Source organism: Pelodiscus sinensis, chromosome 7 (assembly GCF_049634645.1).
Source record: "Pelodiscus sinensis isolate JC-2024 chromosome 7, ASM4963464v1, whole genome shotgun sequence".
Taxonomy (NCBI): Eukaryota; Metazoa; Chordata; order Testudines; family Trionychidae; genus Pelodiscus; species Pelodiscus sinensis.
The window spans coordinates 39,601,703-39,619,570 of NC_134717.1; the positions used below are offsets into that span (position 1 = coordinate 39,601,703).

General features: G+C 45.2%; 1 protein-coding gene across 2 annotated transcripts; it reads right to left on the bottom strand.

The window, feature by feature from the left end:
* Positions 1-352: 352 nt before the first annotated feature.
* On the bottom strand, positions 353-17,637 carry LOC102444558 (ATP synthase F(1) complex catalytic subunit beta, mitochondrial). 2 transcript variants are annotated; one of them, XM_006110460.4, is made up of 10 exons: positions 17,336-17,624; positions 14,885-15,067; positions 12,286-12,460; positions 8,533-8,654; positions 7,987-8,171; positions 6,020-6,178; positions 3,907-4,029; positions 3,202-3,414; positions 2,821-3,022; positions 353-664 (listed from the first exon to the last, which is right to left on the bottom strand). In XM_006110460.4, exons 1-10 carry the CDS (start codon positions 17,589-17,591, stop codon positions 567-569), a joined length of 1,716 nt encoding a protein of 571 aa, XP_006110522.2. In that variant the 5' UTR covers positions 17,592-17,624; the 3' UTR covers positions 353-566. The 2 variants fall into 2 exon arrangements, with proteins under 2 accessions (XP_006110522.2, XP_075789679.1); XM_075933564.1 differs by lacking the exon at positions 14,885-15,067 and having other exon boundaries at positions 17,336-17,637.
* Between the last annotated feature and the right edge of the window lie 231 nt (positions 17,638-17,868).

The following is a 17,868-nucleotide window of genomic DNA, read 5'->3' on the forward strand; positions in this document are numbered from 1 at the left end:
TCATTAAACTATGAATCAGGCCAATTTAAGAACAAACAAGCTACGTTTTCAATTTGCAATACAACTAATTACAGTAAAATTGTGTTTCTTTAATTTCTCAATGAGATTACAAAAAAAAAAGCCACAAAGTAAAACTCAAAAAAGTGTCTGGTATAAAAATTCAGGGCAAATGTAGTATGAGGTTAGCCACCACCATTTTTGGTATCCAGAACTCAAGAGTAATCAGATATCACCTTTCAAATGTCACTTTCAATGCAGTTAACTTTGATGTTCAGGATAGCCTTAAGATACTATTTCCAGAGCAAAAGATTCTTTAGTCTTAATCTAAACAAAAATAGCCAGTAATCAGAGAAACTGTATATCACAGCGTTTACTAACAAGAGGTCTGGCTTTTGTACAGGCATTTGGAGAACACTTACATAATACTGCATGTTCACAAGTGAAAAATGCCTTTACTTCTCTTCAGCAGAGGTGAAAAAATAGTATTCCCTGAGTTTGGAATAACTGTTTTACACATACAAAGTATACATGTATCCAAAATTTAAAACACATACAAATAGTTCAGTTTAGCTATGTTCTTCAGACAGCTTCTGAGCTTTAGCAACAACTTCTTCAATAGGACCAACCATGTAGAAAGCCTGTTCTGGAAGATTGTCGTATTCACCTACGATAAAATTTAAATAGGACAATTGTTGAAAAGATACAAAAACAGTTAAGATTAAAACTGACAGGTAGTAGATTCCCAAAGTTAACTGTAGACTTTTTAAAAGTGCAAGTATTTTTATAAAATCCAATGCTTTTCTAGACTCACGAGTTATTTAGCTTTGTTTCATTTTAAAAACTACTATTTGCAACTCAAGTATTTGAAACTGTGGTAACACACAGAACTAGAAAGCAAAGTGAACACTATTTTTACTGGCCAGATTAAGTAATAAACAGTACAGAAGCAAGAAGTTTAACTACACTGAAGTATCTTACCCTTTGTTATCCAAGCTTTGATACACAAGTAAGATAGCTGTCTGGAAGCCAGCAACATATCTACTTCTCCATCAGACACCTACCTACTTTTATCATAAGCAGTATGTTGCAGACGACAATACAACCTTAACTCGACCCCTCGTGTACCTCTTTTTCCTAACACTAGTAATTAATCTCTGGTAAGCAACTGGCAGTGCAGATGGGCAATGAACAGGGTGATTGAAGAGTAGCATATCTATGAAGATAGAGATCAGTTTGCAGTTCATGGTTTTCTGCTCATTATAGTGGCAATAATACGGTGTGCCAATGAATGCAGGAACAGAGTGTTTTTGCAGATTTGTCTCAAGTATTCTATTTGGAAGTAGACTTAATTCCTACAAGTTGTGTTTTTATTTTCTAGGTTTTAAAAATGCTTAAGTGGGAAGCAAAAAGAGGGTCCGTATAAAGGTAGGAAGGCAGTTGTTGTCAGTAAAGATTTAATCCATCGGCAGTTGCACAAAAAACCTCTTATCCTACAAAACAGATCTAACAAAGAAAGGCAGCTCAAAAAAAAAAAAAAAAAAAAATGTGTTTTGTACCCAGATCTCACCACCTCTCTTTCAGTCAGGCCTCATACACTACACAAGCTTTTAGCCATGTCATAACTAAGAGCCATCATCCAAACACACCTCAAACAAGTTCTGACAGTTCAATTAATGTTGTTCAACAACAAATAGGATAGCCAAGGAAAAAAAAAAAATCTCAGTCCAGTTTTTAGAGGATTCCTATTAAACTAAAAAAAGGAAAGCACAGAATGAACAGTATACATAGACAAAGTAAAGCATATAAAACCCTGAATTTCTCCTACCCCACACACACACACACACACACACACTCTGACTAGCCATTTATGCCTCATTTTTAGAATACAATCCTAAGCAATGATTAGTACACTGTGCTTGAAAACTACACTATTACAACCTCCTACACTATTTATTGGCTATGTAGTCACTGGTGCAAATAGCACTGTTAGGATCAGTAATTACTCTAGTGAAATTAAATAATTACTTAAGATAATTACTCCCTCTAATTTCATTAATAAAGCCATATTTCAGACAGATATTTTAGAAGACTGTCCAGTTCTAAGTGTTAAGAGGAAGGAGATAGATTTAGGACCTAAGAAGAGGGACTGAACTATTGAAGTGTCCTGCCCACCTCTCTCTGGCTAACACCAAACCTGCTCCCAGCCTGGACTAGCAAGTGGTACAGCGCCTAGAGCCACAACGAAGACATGTGCAGAGGAACAGTGGAGAGGGTACACAAACAATGACTAACAAATAGCTTGGGGTGATGGTAGAGGAGAAGGGCGAGAGCAAGCAGGAGCCAGAGAGGTTCAGTACTTCTGACAAAGGAATGACAGGGAAGAAATTTGGGAGGCAAGGTGATTTCAAACCCACCCCATCTTATAAAATTGTTCTTGAGAACTTGTTTTTAAAACCTTATGTTGCACATTATCCTCCACAATAGCATAGCCAATCGATGTCTAGTGTTCTACCAATACATTTCCACCTGATATCTCCACATGTTAAAAAACAAACAAACTTAAAAAAAAAAGACACCACACACACAAGTTCTTGAGGGAAGAAACCTTTGTTTGCACAGTGTCCACTGGCCCTTAGGTCCCACCACAATACATGTGAAACTACCACCTCTGTTTTACTAAAGCAGCAATAAAAGCATCAAGGTTTAATGAAGCATAATGTAGTCTGCAAAAGTGAATGTGTCAAACCTTAAAAGGGGACAACCTCCAGAATACAGTTCTGAATATGGGAGAAGTCAAGCAATTGAAAATAAGTTATTTACCACATAAAATGCTCTTGAATCCCTTGATAGTTTCCTTCAAAGGCACCAATTTTCCAGCATGGCCAGTAAAGACTTCAGCAACCTGGAATGGCTGAGACAAAAACCTTTGGATTTTTCTAGCACGGGCTACAGTTAGTTTGTCTTCCTCTGACAATTCATCCATTCCCAAAATAGCAATAATATCTTGAAGGGATTTGTAATCCTATTATAGAGAAAGATGGCAACTCAAAATTAAATAATCCCTTGATACCACGTGTGCATACATTAATACTCCTACTTATTCAAAAGACAAGATATCAAAGCTGAATTTCACTAAGTCTTAACATTCAATTAGATGCAGCTTGAAGGAAATCATTGGAGGAAATGTAATGAACAAGATACCTGAAGAATCTTCTGTACACCACGAGCCACATCATAATGCTCTTTGCCAACAATGTTAGGGTCCATGATACGTGAAGTAGAATCCAGAGGGTCCACAGCTGGATAGATACCTAGCTCAGCAATGGCACGGGATAATACTGTGGTAGCATCTAAATGTGCAAAAGTAGTAGCTGGAGCAGGGTCAGTCAAGTCATCAGCTGGTACATAGATAGCCTGAAACAAGTTATTTTGAAAAAGTGAAGTAAAAGCCAGCCCTCCTCACAGACCAGTTTGTCTGATACCCTGTACTGCTGCCTCTGATACAGAAGCAGCGAAGGGTGGCAGCAGTCCCTGTCTATGGGGAGTTCAGGCCTGCCTTGCACAGAGGCTGCTTCATGGCAACCTCCCCTGTCCGCTCCTCCACATGGCTGCCTCTGATAGAGCGCAGGAGGCATTGTGGAACTGGTGCTGGGGAGGAAAACCAGCTTTTAAACTGGCTCCCCCAGCATTGGCTCCTGCTCTCCTCCCCTACTTGCTGCCTCCGATACTGGTCTGATACGGAGGCAGCAAGGGGTGGGAGAAGAAATGCGAGTAGTCAACTAGATTAGGCTTATTGGATACTCAACTACACATTGACATCCCTACTGCTACTGCCACCTTCACCTTTTACTCATGAAGCTAACCAGCCAATCCTTTATGGATAACGACACCTGTTTAACACCATACCTGTACTGAAGTAATTGATCCCTTTTTAGTGGTAGTTATTCTTTCCTGCATTGTTCCCATGTCAGTAGCCAATGTTGGCTGGTACCCTACAGCAGAGGGGATACGACCCAGCAATGCAGACACCTGAAGATCAAAAAAAAGAAGATAAAGCATCTGAGAAAATAACTACAGGCAGTCCCTGGGTTACGTACAAGATAGGGACTATAGGTTTGTTCTTAAGTTGAATTTGTATGTAAGTCGGAACTGGCTCCAGATTCAGCCGCTGCTGCTGAAACTGACCAGGGGCTGACTACAGGAAGCTGGAGGCAGAATTGCTCTGCCCCCAGCTTCCTGGAATCAGCCACTGATCAGTTTCAACAGCAGCTGAATCTCAAGCCTGGGACAGAACAGCTGGGCTGCCAGGTAGGTCCCTGCAGGACCAACCCGGCAGCACCCCAGCTGCTCTACCCCAGGGTCCACAACAAAAGCCTGGTCTGCTGGGGGGGGAGGGGGGGCACACTAGCTGCACCCTCCCCCCCCCCCCACCGAGCAGACCAGGGACACGGGGAGCAAAGCCGCAGCGGCGGCGAGGCGCGGGACCCCTCCGCCTCCCCGGCTTTGCTCCAGGTGTCCCTGGTCTGCTGGAGATGGTCCCCAGCAGACCAGGGGCACCCGGAGCAGGTTCTCTCGCCCTGGAGGTCGAGGTGGCGGGACCGCTGCGCTCTGGGCAGTCCCGTTGCCTGCGAGCTCCGGGGCGAGAAAGCCCCGTTCGTAAGTGTGGATCCGACGTAAGTTGGATCCGCGTAAGTCGGGGACTGCCTGTACAAGATTAAGAATTTCTGATGTAGCAAGTTAAATCAAACTGTAGAGTTTGAAGTAGGGATGTTAGATAGTAGGTTATAGAATAGTGGACTAACCACACAAATTCTTAGCGGTCAGTCAACTACTCTATAGCCTCCAGGGGCAGGGCCAGCAGCCAGCTCCAGCTCCAGCCCCACTCCCAGGGAGCCCCCTGCCACCCTGCACTGCTGCATCCGAGGCAGCAGCATGGGGTACCAGGCAGAAGCTGGTTTAAACCAGATGCCTGCCACCCAACTGCTGCTACCTTTGATACAGAGGCAGTAGCTCCCCCCCACCATCTGTTCACGTGGCGGGGGTGGGGGGGGTGCGCCAAGCTCACCATGGATGGAGATTACTGGGGCAAGGGGAGAGGAGGTAGGGGAGGCTGCCACAAATCAGCCTCTGTGGACAGTGTCCTGGCTGTCCTTTTAAGCCAGCTCCCCACAGCACCAGCTCTTGCTTTCCCCCGCCTTGCTGCCTGTAATACAGAGGTGGGGGGAGGAGAGAACACTCGGTAGTCAACTAGATTAACTGATAAGCCTAGGCTAATCAATTAGGGTTAGTATATAGTTGTCTACTCATTTACATCCCTAAGTGTTAGTATTGTGCAATCTATTCTTCCAAAGTGGAGTGGGACAACAGTCAACAGTTATTAGTTCTGCTCTTAGCCTTTATATCAAATAGAGTGGCAACAAGTCAGAAGGGAACCCCATTTCATTCTTCTAGTCTTATTCTTGCATCAAGAAGGAAAACAGGAACTGTATTCTTTCCACTTGAGGTGAAAGTGATTGTGGGGAGGCACAAGACAGAGAGAGATTATAGATTACAGGACAGCAGAAAAGAGCAATGTACCCACAAAGAAAATGAACATAACAGGAGTGAGAAGGACACCGCTCTTTTTCTTTCCACCTCCTTCAAACACTGCAAGCAGCCATTCTTTCTGGGCATCAGACACACCAAGTCTCCTCCCTCCCCCAGTCTCCCTAATCAAGATTGTTGCAGTTTTTACTAATCTAAGGAGGTCCACTTAAAAAACAACCAACCAACCAACCACACACACAAACCAGTAAGACCTCCCCCCCAAAAAAGTCACATTGTAAAACCTTGGGGGAACATTACAGATGGTTCAATTTCTAGGCATTTATTCTGGAAAGAGAAAAGGACATGTAGTGCAATTTAAAAAAACAAACAAACAAACAAACATGCAGAACAAACAGTGTGCATCTTACTGTAAAGCCTACAAAAGTCTTGTAATCCACCTTTAAATAAATATGCACTTGTTAGAAGAACTAACCTCTGAACCAGCCTGGGTAAACCTGAAGATATTGTCTATGAAGAGAAGCACATCCTGTCCTTCTTGATCACGGAAATATTCAGCGACTGTCAAACCAGTCAAAGCTACTCTGGCACGGGCACCTGGAGGCTCATTCATTTGACCATACACAAGTGAAACCTGGAATTTAATTCATCCCAGAAATAAAGTTAGGCTCCTACACTTTCTATAGATAAAGCCACACTATAGAAGGAGATATACTATATTCAACACCGACATGCTTTGGACCAACTGTGAAGCAAAGGCTAGGGACAAAGGCACATTTGCGGTGTAATCTGTTTACTTTTTAAAAAGTGTATGTATTTTTCCTAAACCGTGAACACTTTTAAAAGACTAGATGAAGCTTTACAGACTTAATTTTCATTCTGATCTAATAAGTTAGTATGATACTTAAGCAGCCAAGGTGACTGATGGTCCACATTAGAATCTGTGGACCTGCCTAACGAAGAAAATGATAGTACAGTAGAAGCTCTGTTATCTGGCACTTAATTTACCAGAAACCTCAGTTAACCAGCATTTCTGGTGTCTCCCAGTACAAGTTTTCAATCTAATAACTGGGACTAGTATAGCACCCAGCACCTTATGCAATTAAACATTCTGCACTTGTCTTGTGTCTCTTGCAGGAAAGAGAAGCAAGCAAGCTGAAATCAGGGATTTTATTAAAAAAAAAGCAGCCTTTAGTGTCATAGGGTTATTATAGATTCAGCCCAATCTCTTACATCTATAATAACAACTGATGAGGACCATGAGGCAAGATCCTGAAGTGCCTTCTGAATCAAAACATTGTTATATTTAGTTTTACTGATGCATATACCATGCACAAACCATCACAATACAGTGTCATAAGATATCCTACTGTATCTAATATATAAAGGAGAATGTTTGTGCTCTAATAACTTGACACTATAAGAGCTACCGCAACTTCTTCCTCCAGGAGAAGAGATTAAAAACTTCTGGAGGAAAGGTTTTAAGGTACTTTTGGACCCAATCAAGAGTCCCGCCCTGCCCCCCCCACCGCACCTGTGTCCCCGGATGTGAGCCAGTGTGCCCCACCCGCATGTAACCACCCCTCCACCCAGGGTTGCTCCACACCTGCCACCGGAAACCAAAACCAGCCAGCCTTTCTGCTCAGCTTGCTGGGCTTATCCGAGCAGAAAGAATCTGTGTGCCTGCTGCAGCGCAGGGGCCAAGATAAACCTTCGATGCATTACACTTCCATGAAGCCAGCCAGCTGCTGTACATACTGTGAGTGGGGCTCTTCTCTGTCTGGTTCCAGCCATCAGGGTTAGATATGAGCTCTGAGCTTTTGCTTGCCAAGGCATGGCAGGTGGATCCCTGAGCCAACCTTGCAAAGAGAACCCCCCTTGCTACTGGTCGCATGACTGTACTGTTCTCCTGGAGGCTGGCTGCTTAGTGCTGGAGGGAGGAGGGTCCTGTTGCTCTCAGAGGGTCAAGTGTGGGCCAGGAGCCTTCAGCCCCCAGGGTCTGTGGCTCTGGGCGTCCCCTAGCTCAGGGTCCCCTCCTTTCCTAAATGTTGTTCCTCCGGTTTCCCGAGCAACGCCAGCTAAGTCCAGCTAGTAGGTGAATATAGATACTGTTAAGCACTTCAACAAACCAACCACTCTGCAGTGCAGTACTACTATTGTATATTCTTTTAAAGCATATTCATTTTACTGTATTCTAATGCTTTGAAAATTGATATTCTATTGGTAAAAAAATATTTAACTGGCACCTTCCAACCATGTCAAATTACAGAGCTTTTACTTTATGTAAGTCAAATTGCCACACCTTGCATAGAGTGATTTTTTTCTTTGAAAAATTATATTAAAATAGTATGTTACCAATCCTCTGTATTTACCACAAACAATTGGGGGAGAGGGGGCATGTGTGGGTTTGTTTGAATACTCAAAACCTTTGAAGTTAGTTACCTTGGAAGTGGCATCCTTCAGGTTGATGACACCAGATTCAATCATTTCATTATACAAGTCATTACCCTCTCGTGTACGCTCCCCTACACCAGCAAAGACCGAATAGCCCCCATGGGCTTTAGCAACATTGTTAATAAGTTCCATAATTAGTACAGTTTTTCCTACACCAGCACCACCAAAGAGCCCTGAAACAACAGTGTGCCAATACAGTTGAGTTTGGAATCGTAAATTAATGTAATTACATGCAGCTACGATATCACACTATTATCACTCAAAATGCCTGTTACCAGTATAGGAATGATAAGCTAACTAGACTAAAAACAACCCAGTCTACAAGTTGCTACTGTTAGAAACATCCATTTTCAACAGTAAGTTCACTTTTCTGTCAATAGAGCACTTCCTAATAAGCACACAAATTTAGGAAAAATAAGACTAAAGTTTAAAAGTTTGCTTTATAATGTATCTCCCTCACACCAAATTACAAAATGTTTTATGTACTGGTTGCAAACATTTACTGTATATCTATTTGCTTCAAAAGAAACTTACCAATTTTACCTCCTTTGGCATATGGAGCCAATAAATCTACAACCTTAATACCAGTCACAAGAATTTCTTGTTCAACGCTCATATCTTGGAATTCAGGAGCTTCAGCATGAATAGATGCAAATCTGTAAAGAAGACGTTTAGCTATTTTACTTTTTGTATTTATCATCAAAGTGTCAAGAAAAAAAACTGTTCAGAGATACTGAATAAAGTGGTTATATTAGACAAACTTGATTCTGGCTAAGGGCCACTATGTAAAATTTAGATGCAACAACAGTGAAAATTAGATGTGCAATTCAAACAATACTGGATATGCCAATGATGACAGAAATCCCTGTCAAAGGATTCCCTGTTCTTCACAAACATACACCAGAACTGACAGATTCACTACACAAAATACACATCTTGCAGGTTATTTAGCCATAAAGAGTAACATGTAAAAGTATCAACAGAAAGCTTGTAATTTAAGATTGATAATGGTTGCAAGAAGGGATGTAAAACCCCATTTAAATGCAACATTTCACAGGTTGCAGGGGCTGAAATGACACCCCTCAACACCCCCCCCTCGCCTGCCCAGAGCAGCCCCCCTTTACCCTGGCCATGGCAGGCAGGCAATCGCTCCAGCCCCCTCTCGTTAACAGGAAACGGTAAGCATCACCCATTAAAGGTAACATTTACCTGTTAAGCTTTCACATCCCTAGCTGCAAGAGATATACCAGTAATATTTAAGAAATAACATTTATAGTGAAAGTATGCTTTATGGACTGAAGATAAATTAGTCACCAGAAAATAATGTGCCTTGGTAATCACCAATTCAGGCAAGGAGCTTTTGCCATCCTGCCCTCTAATGAGTGATGCAATACAGGATTCAACTATTCAACCCTGCTCAACACTAAGGCTTTCAATGAAAAACCATCAGAGCAATAACTTCTCTCTCCCCCCCCCCCAACAAATCAAAAGAAAGGTGCAAAATAAATTTGACAGACAGGGAGAAATCCTTATTCTCTCTAAATAAGACTGCTTTTATTTTTACCATAATGCTAGGTGTTTTACAGTACAACTGGTAAGAGGAGTTACTGTAATTTGTGAGTAGCCAGTGTCACATGCTACTCATAGCAAATGATTCCAAGGAACTCAGGGGATTTGGGATGCACCTACAATTAACATGCATGATGAATTTAGGGCTGGCATAGCCCGAAGAGGAATGTTTAAGCAGCTGAAAAGCTGGAAGTCAAAGAAACAAAGCCCACCTACCACTAAAAACCCTCCCTTTTGCTTAAAATAAAGTGACACTCAGCCCTGGATCTCTCACGAATCATTACAGCAATAAATTGACCTTCAAAAACATTTTAAGTTAGCACAATGGACTTTACAGAAAAGTGCTTATTTGCCAATCCTCTGCTGGATTTCTGTATTAACCATTTACAAGGAAGTCATGCCAGTTGTGAATACTGCAAGACATGATCACAAATTTTCAAATACTGATTTAGCACAATTAAAATTCCCTTCCTTATCTTTATGGGGCATACACTGCTTCACCTTTGCAGATGCCAAGGATATTGCCTGTAGTGCAACCAGTTGGTTAGGAAAGAATGTAGCTTTTTATAAGCTGCAGAACCAAGCTTCCCACATAGTCAAGCCTATTGACCCTCCACTGTATAGGTCCACTAGTGACTCTCCCCACGCACAAAGAAAACTAAAAAAAAAGAATCATGGAAGCAGAACACTGGCCTTTGCTGCTGCCATACCTGTTGCCTGGGATGAGGGAGGAAAAAAAAATCCCTTCTTCAGTTACTAGGGAATTTCCCCACATTAAATGCAGTTACTTGAGCTGTAAACTTTGCTCAAAATTCTATCCCCAGTAAACAATGAAGAGATGCAACTACTGCACATTTCCAAACTTATTTTTAGTTTCTTTGGGCATGGCAAGAGGATTCTTCCCCTACCCACTCAAGCTGTTAATCCTGGACCCTCTCACCACTCCACTACCTCTCAGCACTAGCCAATGACCCCAGAGTCCAACTCACTCACCCCTACCCCCAGTGCCAGCCTTCTGTTTCCAGAGCCCCAAATCCCCTCGAGCCTCCCCCCAGTCCCAGCCCCCAATATTAGCTCCATTCACAGAATCTCCCAAGTGCCAGTCCCACCTCCGGAGTCCCCAGTGCCTGCCCTGCTCCTAGCCCTGCACTGCCTCCCAGCAGAGTGCTGCTGTCCAGGTCACAGTTGCTCTAAGACTACTGTGCCAGGCTCCATGCAGCCCACCCAGCGCACAACAAACTGCTCTTCCAGAGTTAGGAAGAGACCCCACCCCTGCCCGGTGACAGCCCAGCCCCCCCAACATACACACAGGATCAGTGGTGTCTGCAGCACAAATGACAGGGGTGAGTGCACGTTTCTGATGGCTTGAGAGTTCCTCCCCAGGCCATTAAGTCAGGGCCTAGAGGTGCAGGGACACTCAGCCCACGTGCATCTTGCGCTTGCAGCACTCTCCCAAAAGCTGAGCAGTACTTGACTCCTGACACCCACTATTGAGTCAGAGAACCTGGCTTTCCCCACAACTCCAACCAGTGCTGCTGGCTGCAGTACCCCAGGACACTGGGACATGGCAAGACACATGGTGCAGGCTGGAGCCAGCAGGGGAGACCCCACAGGGGAAGCTGGAAATCAGACACCCAGCACAGCTCTCTGGGGCCTCTAACCTGATCCTCCTTGGTGTCGATAAAGGCTAGGACACTCACAGCTGCATAGGTTCTGCTTCCTGGTCCTGAACACGCCACCCACAATAGAAAGGACACGAAGCAGCCACTTGCCACACAGTCCCGCCAGCTGGGCTGCATGGCTACCTCAGCAGAGACAGCCTCACCATGGACCAGTTCCAGCCACTGCACATGGGGCAGCCCACAGCACCACTTGCTGTGGAAGGAAAAATGTTGGTGCATGTGCAAGCGCGCGTCTTATAGGGAATGGTGCTTCCCAGGGGCCAGGACGCTTTAGCAGTTGGGGGCATGGCCTGGCAGAGAAACCGCTGGTTTATACTCTGAAGATATTATGGCTGCTCTTTCAGAACATTAACTTCATAGATTTGAAAAAAACTTTACTATGCAGAGAAAAAAATTGCTACTTTCCTTTTTTAGTAATTTACATTTAACACTGTACTGTATTTGCTTCCTTCCCACCCACCCCAACTTCTGCTGCCTGATGTGGAACCAGTAATACACAATGGAGGTGTGTGGTTGCTTGTTTCATAACTGAGGTTTTACTATATGTGGGATACAACTGAAGACTATCATAAAGCATATGCACAAGAACATAACAGCCACACAGTCTATCCCTTTTAATTATTCCTAACATTGTTTGCTTTTATTTAAAAAATAAACTGGCACTGCACGTTGAGTGGGTGGCTAAATTAAGATAGCAAAAGCTATCTTACTTCTGGCATTTTCCAACTTCTGAGTTTGTTCTTTGCAATTTTCATGATATTAATTGGATCTAGATTTTTGTATTTGTCAATACATCTTATTCTCCTTCCCATAAGGAAGGAAGCTATACTGATACAGGCACTTCTATACTAGTAAACTGCATCCATATTAGGGAGGTTACATTTCTTTAATTACACAGGTATAGTTATTGTGGTACAACTTATGCTTAGAAAAGCCTTTAGATTCATACATGCACTTCTTTAATGGCTACCTTCAGAACAATATACCAGTAACAGCATTTTTTTCCTCTAAATAAACCAAGTTTAAAAATACTCACTGTTTGGTTGCAATAGGCCCTCTTTCATCAATTGGTTCACCAATCACATTCATGATCCTTCCCAGTGTTTCTGGCCCAACTGGAATTTTTATAGGAGCCCCCGTGTCCAGAACTCTCTGCCCACGGGTTAAGCCTTCTGTACCATCCATGGCAATTGTTCGAACAGTACTTTCACCTAAGTGTATAAAAGGCAAAATTTCTGAGAGTTTACCTCATAGCAGGAGAACTAAAGAACCTTTGAAGTAGTTATGTTCAGAGATTTCAGCACTGAGTCAATTTATGTGGTACTGTTGGACACTGAAACAAAATACAGGACTATGTAGCACTTTAAAGACTAACAAGATGGTTTATTAGATGATGAGCTTTCGTGGGCCAGACCCACTTCCTCAGATCAAATAGTGGAAGAAAATAGTCACAACCATATATACCAAAGGATACAATTTAAACAAATGAACACACATGAAAAGGACAAATCACATTACAGAACAGAAGGGGGATTTGGGGGGGGGAAAGGAAGGTGAATGCCAGGGAGTTAATGATAAGTGTTTGGGAGAGCTGTCCTGCCCTAGCCATCTCAATTATAGCCCAAGAGACTCTGCAATTCTGTGGCATCTTGAAGAAAGCAGTAGAAGTAGCTGCAAATAACCCACATTTAGTGCAACTGCCTAATAGTGTCCTGTCTTCATAACATGCCAAGAATGATCTTGTGTTCTCCAGCTTTCCCCACAAGAGGGTGTTAGATGGATTACAGTACACAATCCATGCAGCATTTCTTTGACCTGGGCAGCATGGAGACATGGAGCCAGAACTGGAGTCCAGCTTGCTGCCAAGGAATATGGAGGAGATGAGTGCAGGCTAAGCAGCTGGGATGTCAGGAAAACAATGTACAGTAAAACTCCATTAGTCCGGCATCCAATGCTCCGGGACTCCTGATGGTCCGGCACCATCAGGAACCCGGAAGTGCTGGGGCTGCCGGACAGGCTCCCCCATTCAGCTGCTGCTGAAACTGACCAGCAGCTGAATCAGGGAAGCCGGGAGCAGAGCAGCTGGGGTACTGCCGGGTTGGTCTCATAGCGCTGCCCCTGCTCTGCCCCAGGGGTCTCCGATTCAGCTGCTGCTGAAACATCAGCGGCTGATTCCAGGAAGCCCAGGGCAGAGCTGCTCTGCCCCGGGCTTCCTGGAATCAGCTGCTGATCTGTTTCAGCAGCAGCTGAATCGGAAACCCCTGGGGCAGAGCAGCTGGGGTGTTGCCGGGTTGGTCCTGCAACGCCGAGGGGCAGCGCTACGGGACCAACCCGGCAGCACCCCAGCTGCTTTGCCCCAGGCATCAGGATTCAGCCGCTGCTGAAACTGACCAGCAGCGTCAGTTTCACCAGCAGGCTGAATCCAGATGCCTGGGGCAGAGCAGCTGGGGTGCTGCCGGGTTGGTCCCGTAGCGCTGCCCCTCAGCTGTTAATCATCACTCTTATGCCCCACCTGCGCCATTTAAGCCATTAACCAGTTAAACATAAGGTTTAACCAGTTAACTGACTGAGCAGGATTTTACTTCCCTAGTATTTGCAGCAGAAGAGTGTCCCTTTTCTCCACAGCGCTTTACTGACCAAAAAGAGGACTTACACTCAACTTCATAGCATCTGCCTGTCATGTGATAATTTCTGAACCTTAAATCCAATCAATTCCAACATTTCAGGGAAGGTTCTAAGCATAAAATGGAAAGAATCCAATTTTTTTGTGAAAAGTCAGAAAACCAGAAGGCCACGTGGAACTGTGCTTGAATCAGGTTAGCAGGCCAAACAGTTTCAAGAACCTTTGCAATTGCCTATAAATCAAAGAACTGGTTGATGGCAGCCACTGACACCTCTCCACACAATTCCCCACCTTTCCCCCAGAATATTAGTTCTGACCATGATTTCAAAACAGGGCTTCAGGCAGAGGATCATCTGTATGAAGAGGACAGAGCCTCTGACTTGGACAAAGAATGGGAAACCCTGGTACTGGGAAAGGAAAATGACAGAGCACACAGAGCCTCTGACATAGTAAGGAAAGGAAAGTTGCAATACGGAGTGCCAGAAATACAATGTTTGTGAGGGACAGGCCTGAACAGAAGGAGAGTGTTCAAAACATTCCTAGATCTGAGAAAAGCCACAGTGCAAGAGAACATTCACTGAAAGTGGATTTTTTCTATCAGGTCTGGGAAGCTTAGGCGTAAAGGAAAAAGAGGATGATGTCTACATGAAGAATCAGGACACAGAAGAGAAGCAGAAACAGAACTTATAGAAAAAAAAACCTCACCACTCCCCCAAATCCTGCTGCAGCAGAGGTGAGAGCAAACTACATCCAAAGTTCAGGAAGAACACTTAAATCAAGAACAATGCATAGAAGGAATCTCAAAAGTAGAGACTTCAAAAGTGCAATGTCCTGTAGAAGAAGGATCTTAGGCAATAAGAATGTTTCTGCAGGACAGCTTCCAAACTACCCTGTAACTTCCAGTGGTCAAATGAAACTAGAGACATCGCTAATGTCCTCAGATGAGGTAGCCCTAAAAGGAGAAGCTAGCAGGAATTAGCTACAATAATATGACTTTACAGAACAGACTTACCAAGATGCTGAGCAACTTCCAACACCAATCTAGTTTCACGATCTGTTACCTCCAGGGCATTGAGAATTGGAGGAAGGCCTTCATCAAACTGGACATCAACAACAGCACCAATAATTGCAACAATACGCCCTGTTGCACCTGCAGATTTTGCAGACTCTGAACTCTTGACCACATAATTTCTTCCTAACAAAGTTACCACAACCAAAATTAGAGCAATTATCCTGTTAATTGGAAACATGAGTCTCTCTTCATTTTATGCATTTTACTGAAGACAGATTTTAAGTATTAATGTTACACTTGTTAAACATTCTAGGAACACCATACAAAAAATGTAGTGTCTTTTGCAACAGAAACCTTTTAGATAGAAGTTGGACTAAGTTGGTGTTTTACTAATGGGACCTCAGGAATTAAAAAAAATTAAGTGTACTATTTTATCAGTAGATTATATAATAGCGAGGGAAACAGCAAGTACAGATTCTTAACTATATGTAAAAATCAACAGAAGCAAAATTAAAAAAAAAAAAAAAAGCTTGCATCCTTGTAGTGTACCCAACTAGTCACTTCACCCGCCTCCCTCTCCCCCGCCTCTATCAGAGAATGGCAGCAAAGGAGGGGAGGGGGATCCAGTACTGGGGGTAGCTGGCTTAAAAGCCAGTTCTCCCCAGCACCATCTCCATGGGATAGAAGGGGCAGGGGTACAGCAAGGAACTGGCAGAGTAAAGGCTGCCAGGAGCACAGGGGAACTCAGACAGTCCCCTGGCTCTGCATGAAGGATGTTAAAATGCCGTTAATTGACTAGTTGACTGAATTTCCATCAACTAGTCGATAGGCATTTCCACATTCCTCATTTCCTTTGAAAAGCCACCTTGGGGTTTGAAGTACCCCTTCCTCCTCCCCTTTGCTGCCTCTCTCTCTCTCTCTCTCAGAGGCAGTAAGGTGGGGGGGGGGGGGAGAGAGAGATATCTCGTAGTCAAAAGACTATCTGATAAGCAAATGCTTATTAGATAGTTGCCTAGTCTTTTACATCCTTATCCCTCACTCCCTGCTTTTGAAATGTACAAGAGCCTTCCTGGGGGTCTCTCACGTTTCAAAGGTGGAGGCATCCTCATCAACTAATCAAATAGTCTATGCAAATTAAATTGACTATTTGATTAATCTAACTTTAACATCCTTAGTGCAACAATCACCATCTTGTTGTGCAAGGCCCTCTGCAGCAGTGTTCAAAAGGCACATCAAGCTCTAAAACAACCCAACAGAAGGCATAAGCATGGGAGACAGGATGGTTGGGGAGGCAAGCCCACGCAGCTCCACCCCTTGCAGCAGAGGCCCCTTCCCTTCTTTCCCACCAGAGCCCAGCCGCTCCACACCCACTGTGGCTTCTGCCCAAGTTCCCCACACACAGTGGTTAGTGCTGGTCCTTGCCCTCTTTCCCAGAGTAGCAAGGCCCCAGCCTCTCCTACGACCAGAATTCCAAAGAACCAGTGGGTGGCACTAGCCCCAGAGAGTTGGGGGGCATATCTGCAGCCTGTCTCAGCAGGCAACATGCACCAGTGGGCAGCATGGCCCCAATATCACCTGGCATTGGTGCAGCCCAGGCTCCCCAGGCTGTGCCTGTCAACTGAACCAGAAGCCACCTCCCACTCCTGCAGCTGAGCCACCAGCCCCAGCACTGGCAAGACAGAGATTGCAAGACAAACCCCTGCCTTCCTGTTCCAGCCTCTGACAGGAGAGAAGCAGCTGGGGAATAGGGTTGGGGATCATGGTGGAGCATGGGCCATGCAGCTTGGGAAGACAATGCCTTCCCCTGCCTATTATACCCATGGGCATAAGGTTTCTTGCTTTCACTCTAGTGATCTGGTTCAGTATCTAGTTCTGATAATGACCTAATTAACAGTTCACAAAAAGAACCAACTACTTATGCAATGTTTCCTGGAAGGAGGTGGGTGGGTCATCTTGCAACTAGAAACATGAAAAACAAGCCCTGATCGACTGGCACAACATCTTGTTCCTGTTCCAAAGCCAATCGAAAGACAAAAGTGTAAAAAAATGGCTTCCAAACCACTTAACATATTTTGCCCACCTCACTGACCCTGACCTCCCCCCGCCTGAGGAAAGGCACCGGGTGCCCAGTGCTGCTCAGGAGTCAGGACTGGGGGATTCACAGAGAGAGCAGAGAACCCAGGTCTCCGGCCTCTTGCCCAGCCCAGAGCCTTCAGCCTCGCCTGTCCCACCGCCCAGGCCCTCTCGGGCCCAACAGGGAAAGCACCAGCACAACCGCGCGGTGCACTGCGCCCCTCCGCTCTCCTCAGGAAGCGAAGGGGCGGCAAGCACCCGGGGACCGGCGAAGCGGGAGACGCCGTTGACACCGCTGGGACGGACGCAGGAGCGGGAGCCCACAGCCCAGCTATCTCCTCCCGCCAGCCCTTTCCGGGCGCAGGGCCCCATACTCACTCTGCGGAAGCGCGGCGCAAGCGGCCACCAAGCTACCGCTGCCCGCGGCACGGGACTGCAAAGCGCGCAAGGCCACCACACCACCCAGCCTCGTCCACCCCAACATGGCTACTCCAACGGGCCCCACCGCTCGCGCCTTTCTGCGGCAACGGCCGCCGCGCACGCGCGCCCTGGCGCCAGCGAGGCGACGGCGCATGCGTGTCCCAATGCGGCCGTCCTTCCCGCGTGCCGCGGAGTGCGGCGCCGACAGCCGCATTTCCCAGTGGGCAGTGCTCCATGTGAGGCGTGTCCCTACGCGCCAGGCCCCGGCATGCCATGCTCCATCTTGACAAGGATTTTCCCCACGTTACTTTTAGAAAGACGTTTCTAGCCTGCTGCTCCTGCCTCTCCTCTCCTCTCCTCGCTGGTCTGCCTGGGCAAAACCCAGCCCAGCAAGCCACTGGATCCAGCGGCAGAGGGGAGCCCCAGTAGGCAGGCTCCCCTGTTTGCCCTGCAGGCCCCATGCTGCTCAGGAACAGCTGCCTGGCCCTGTT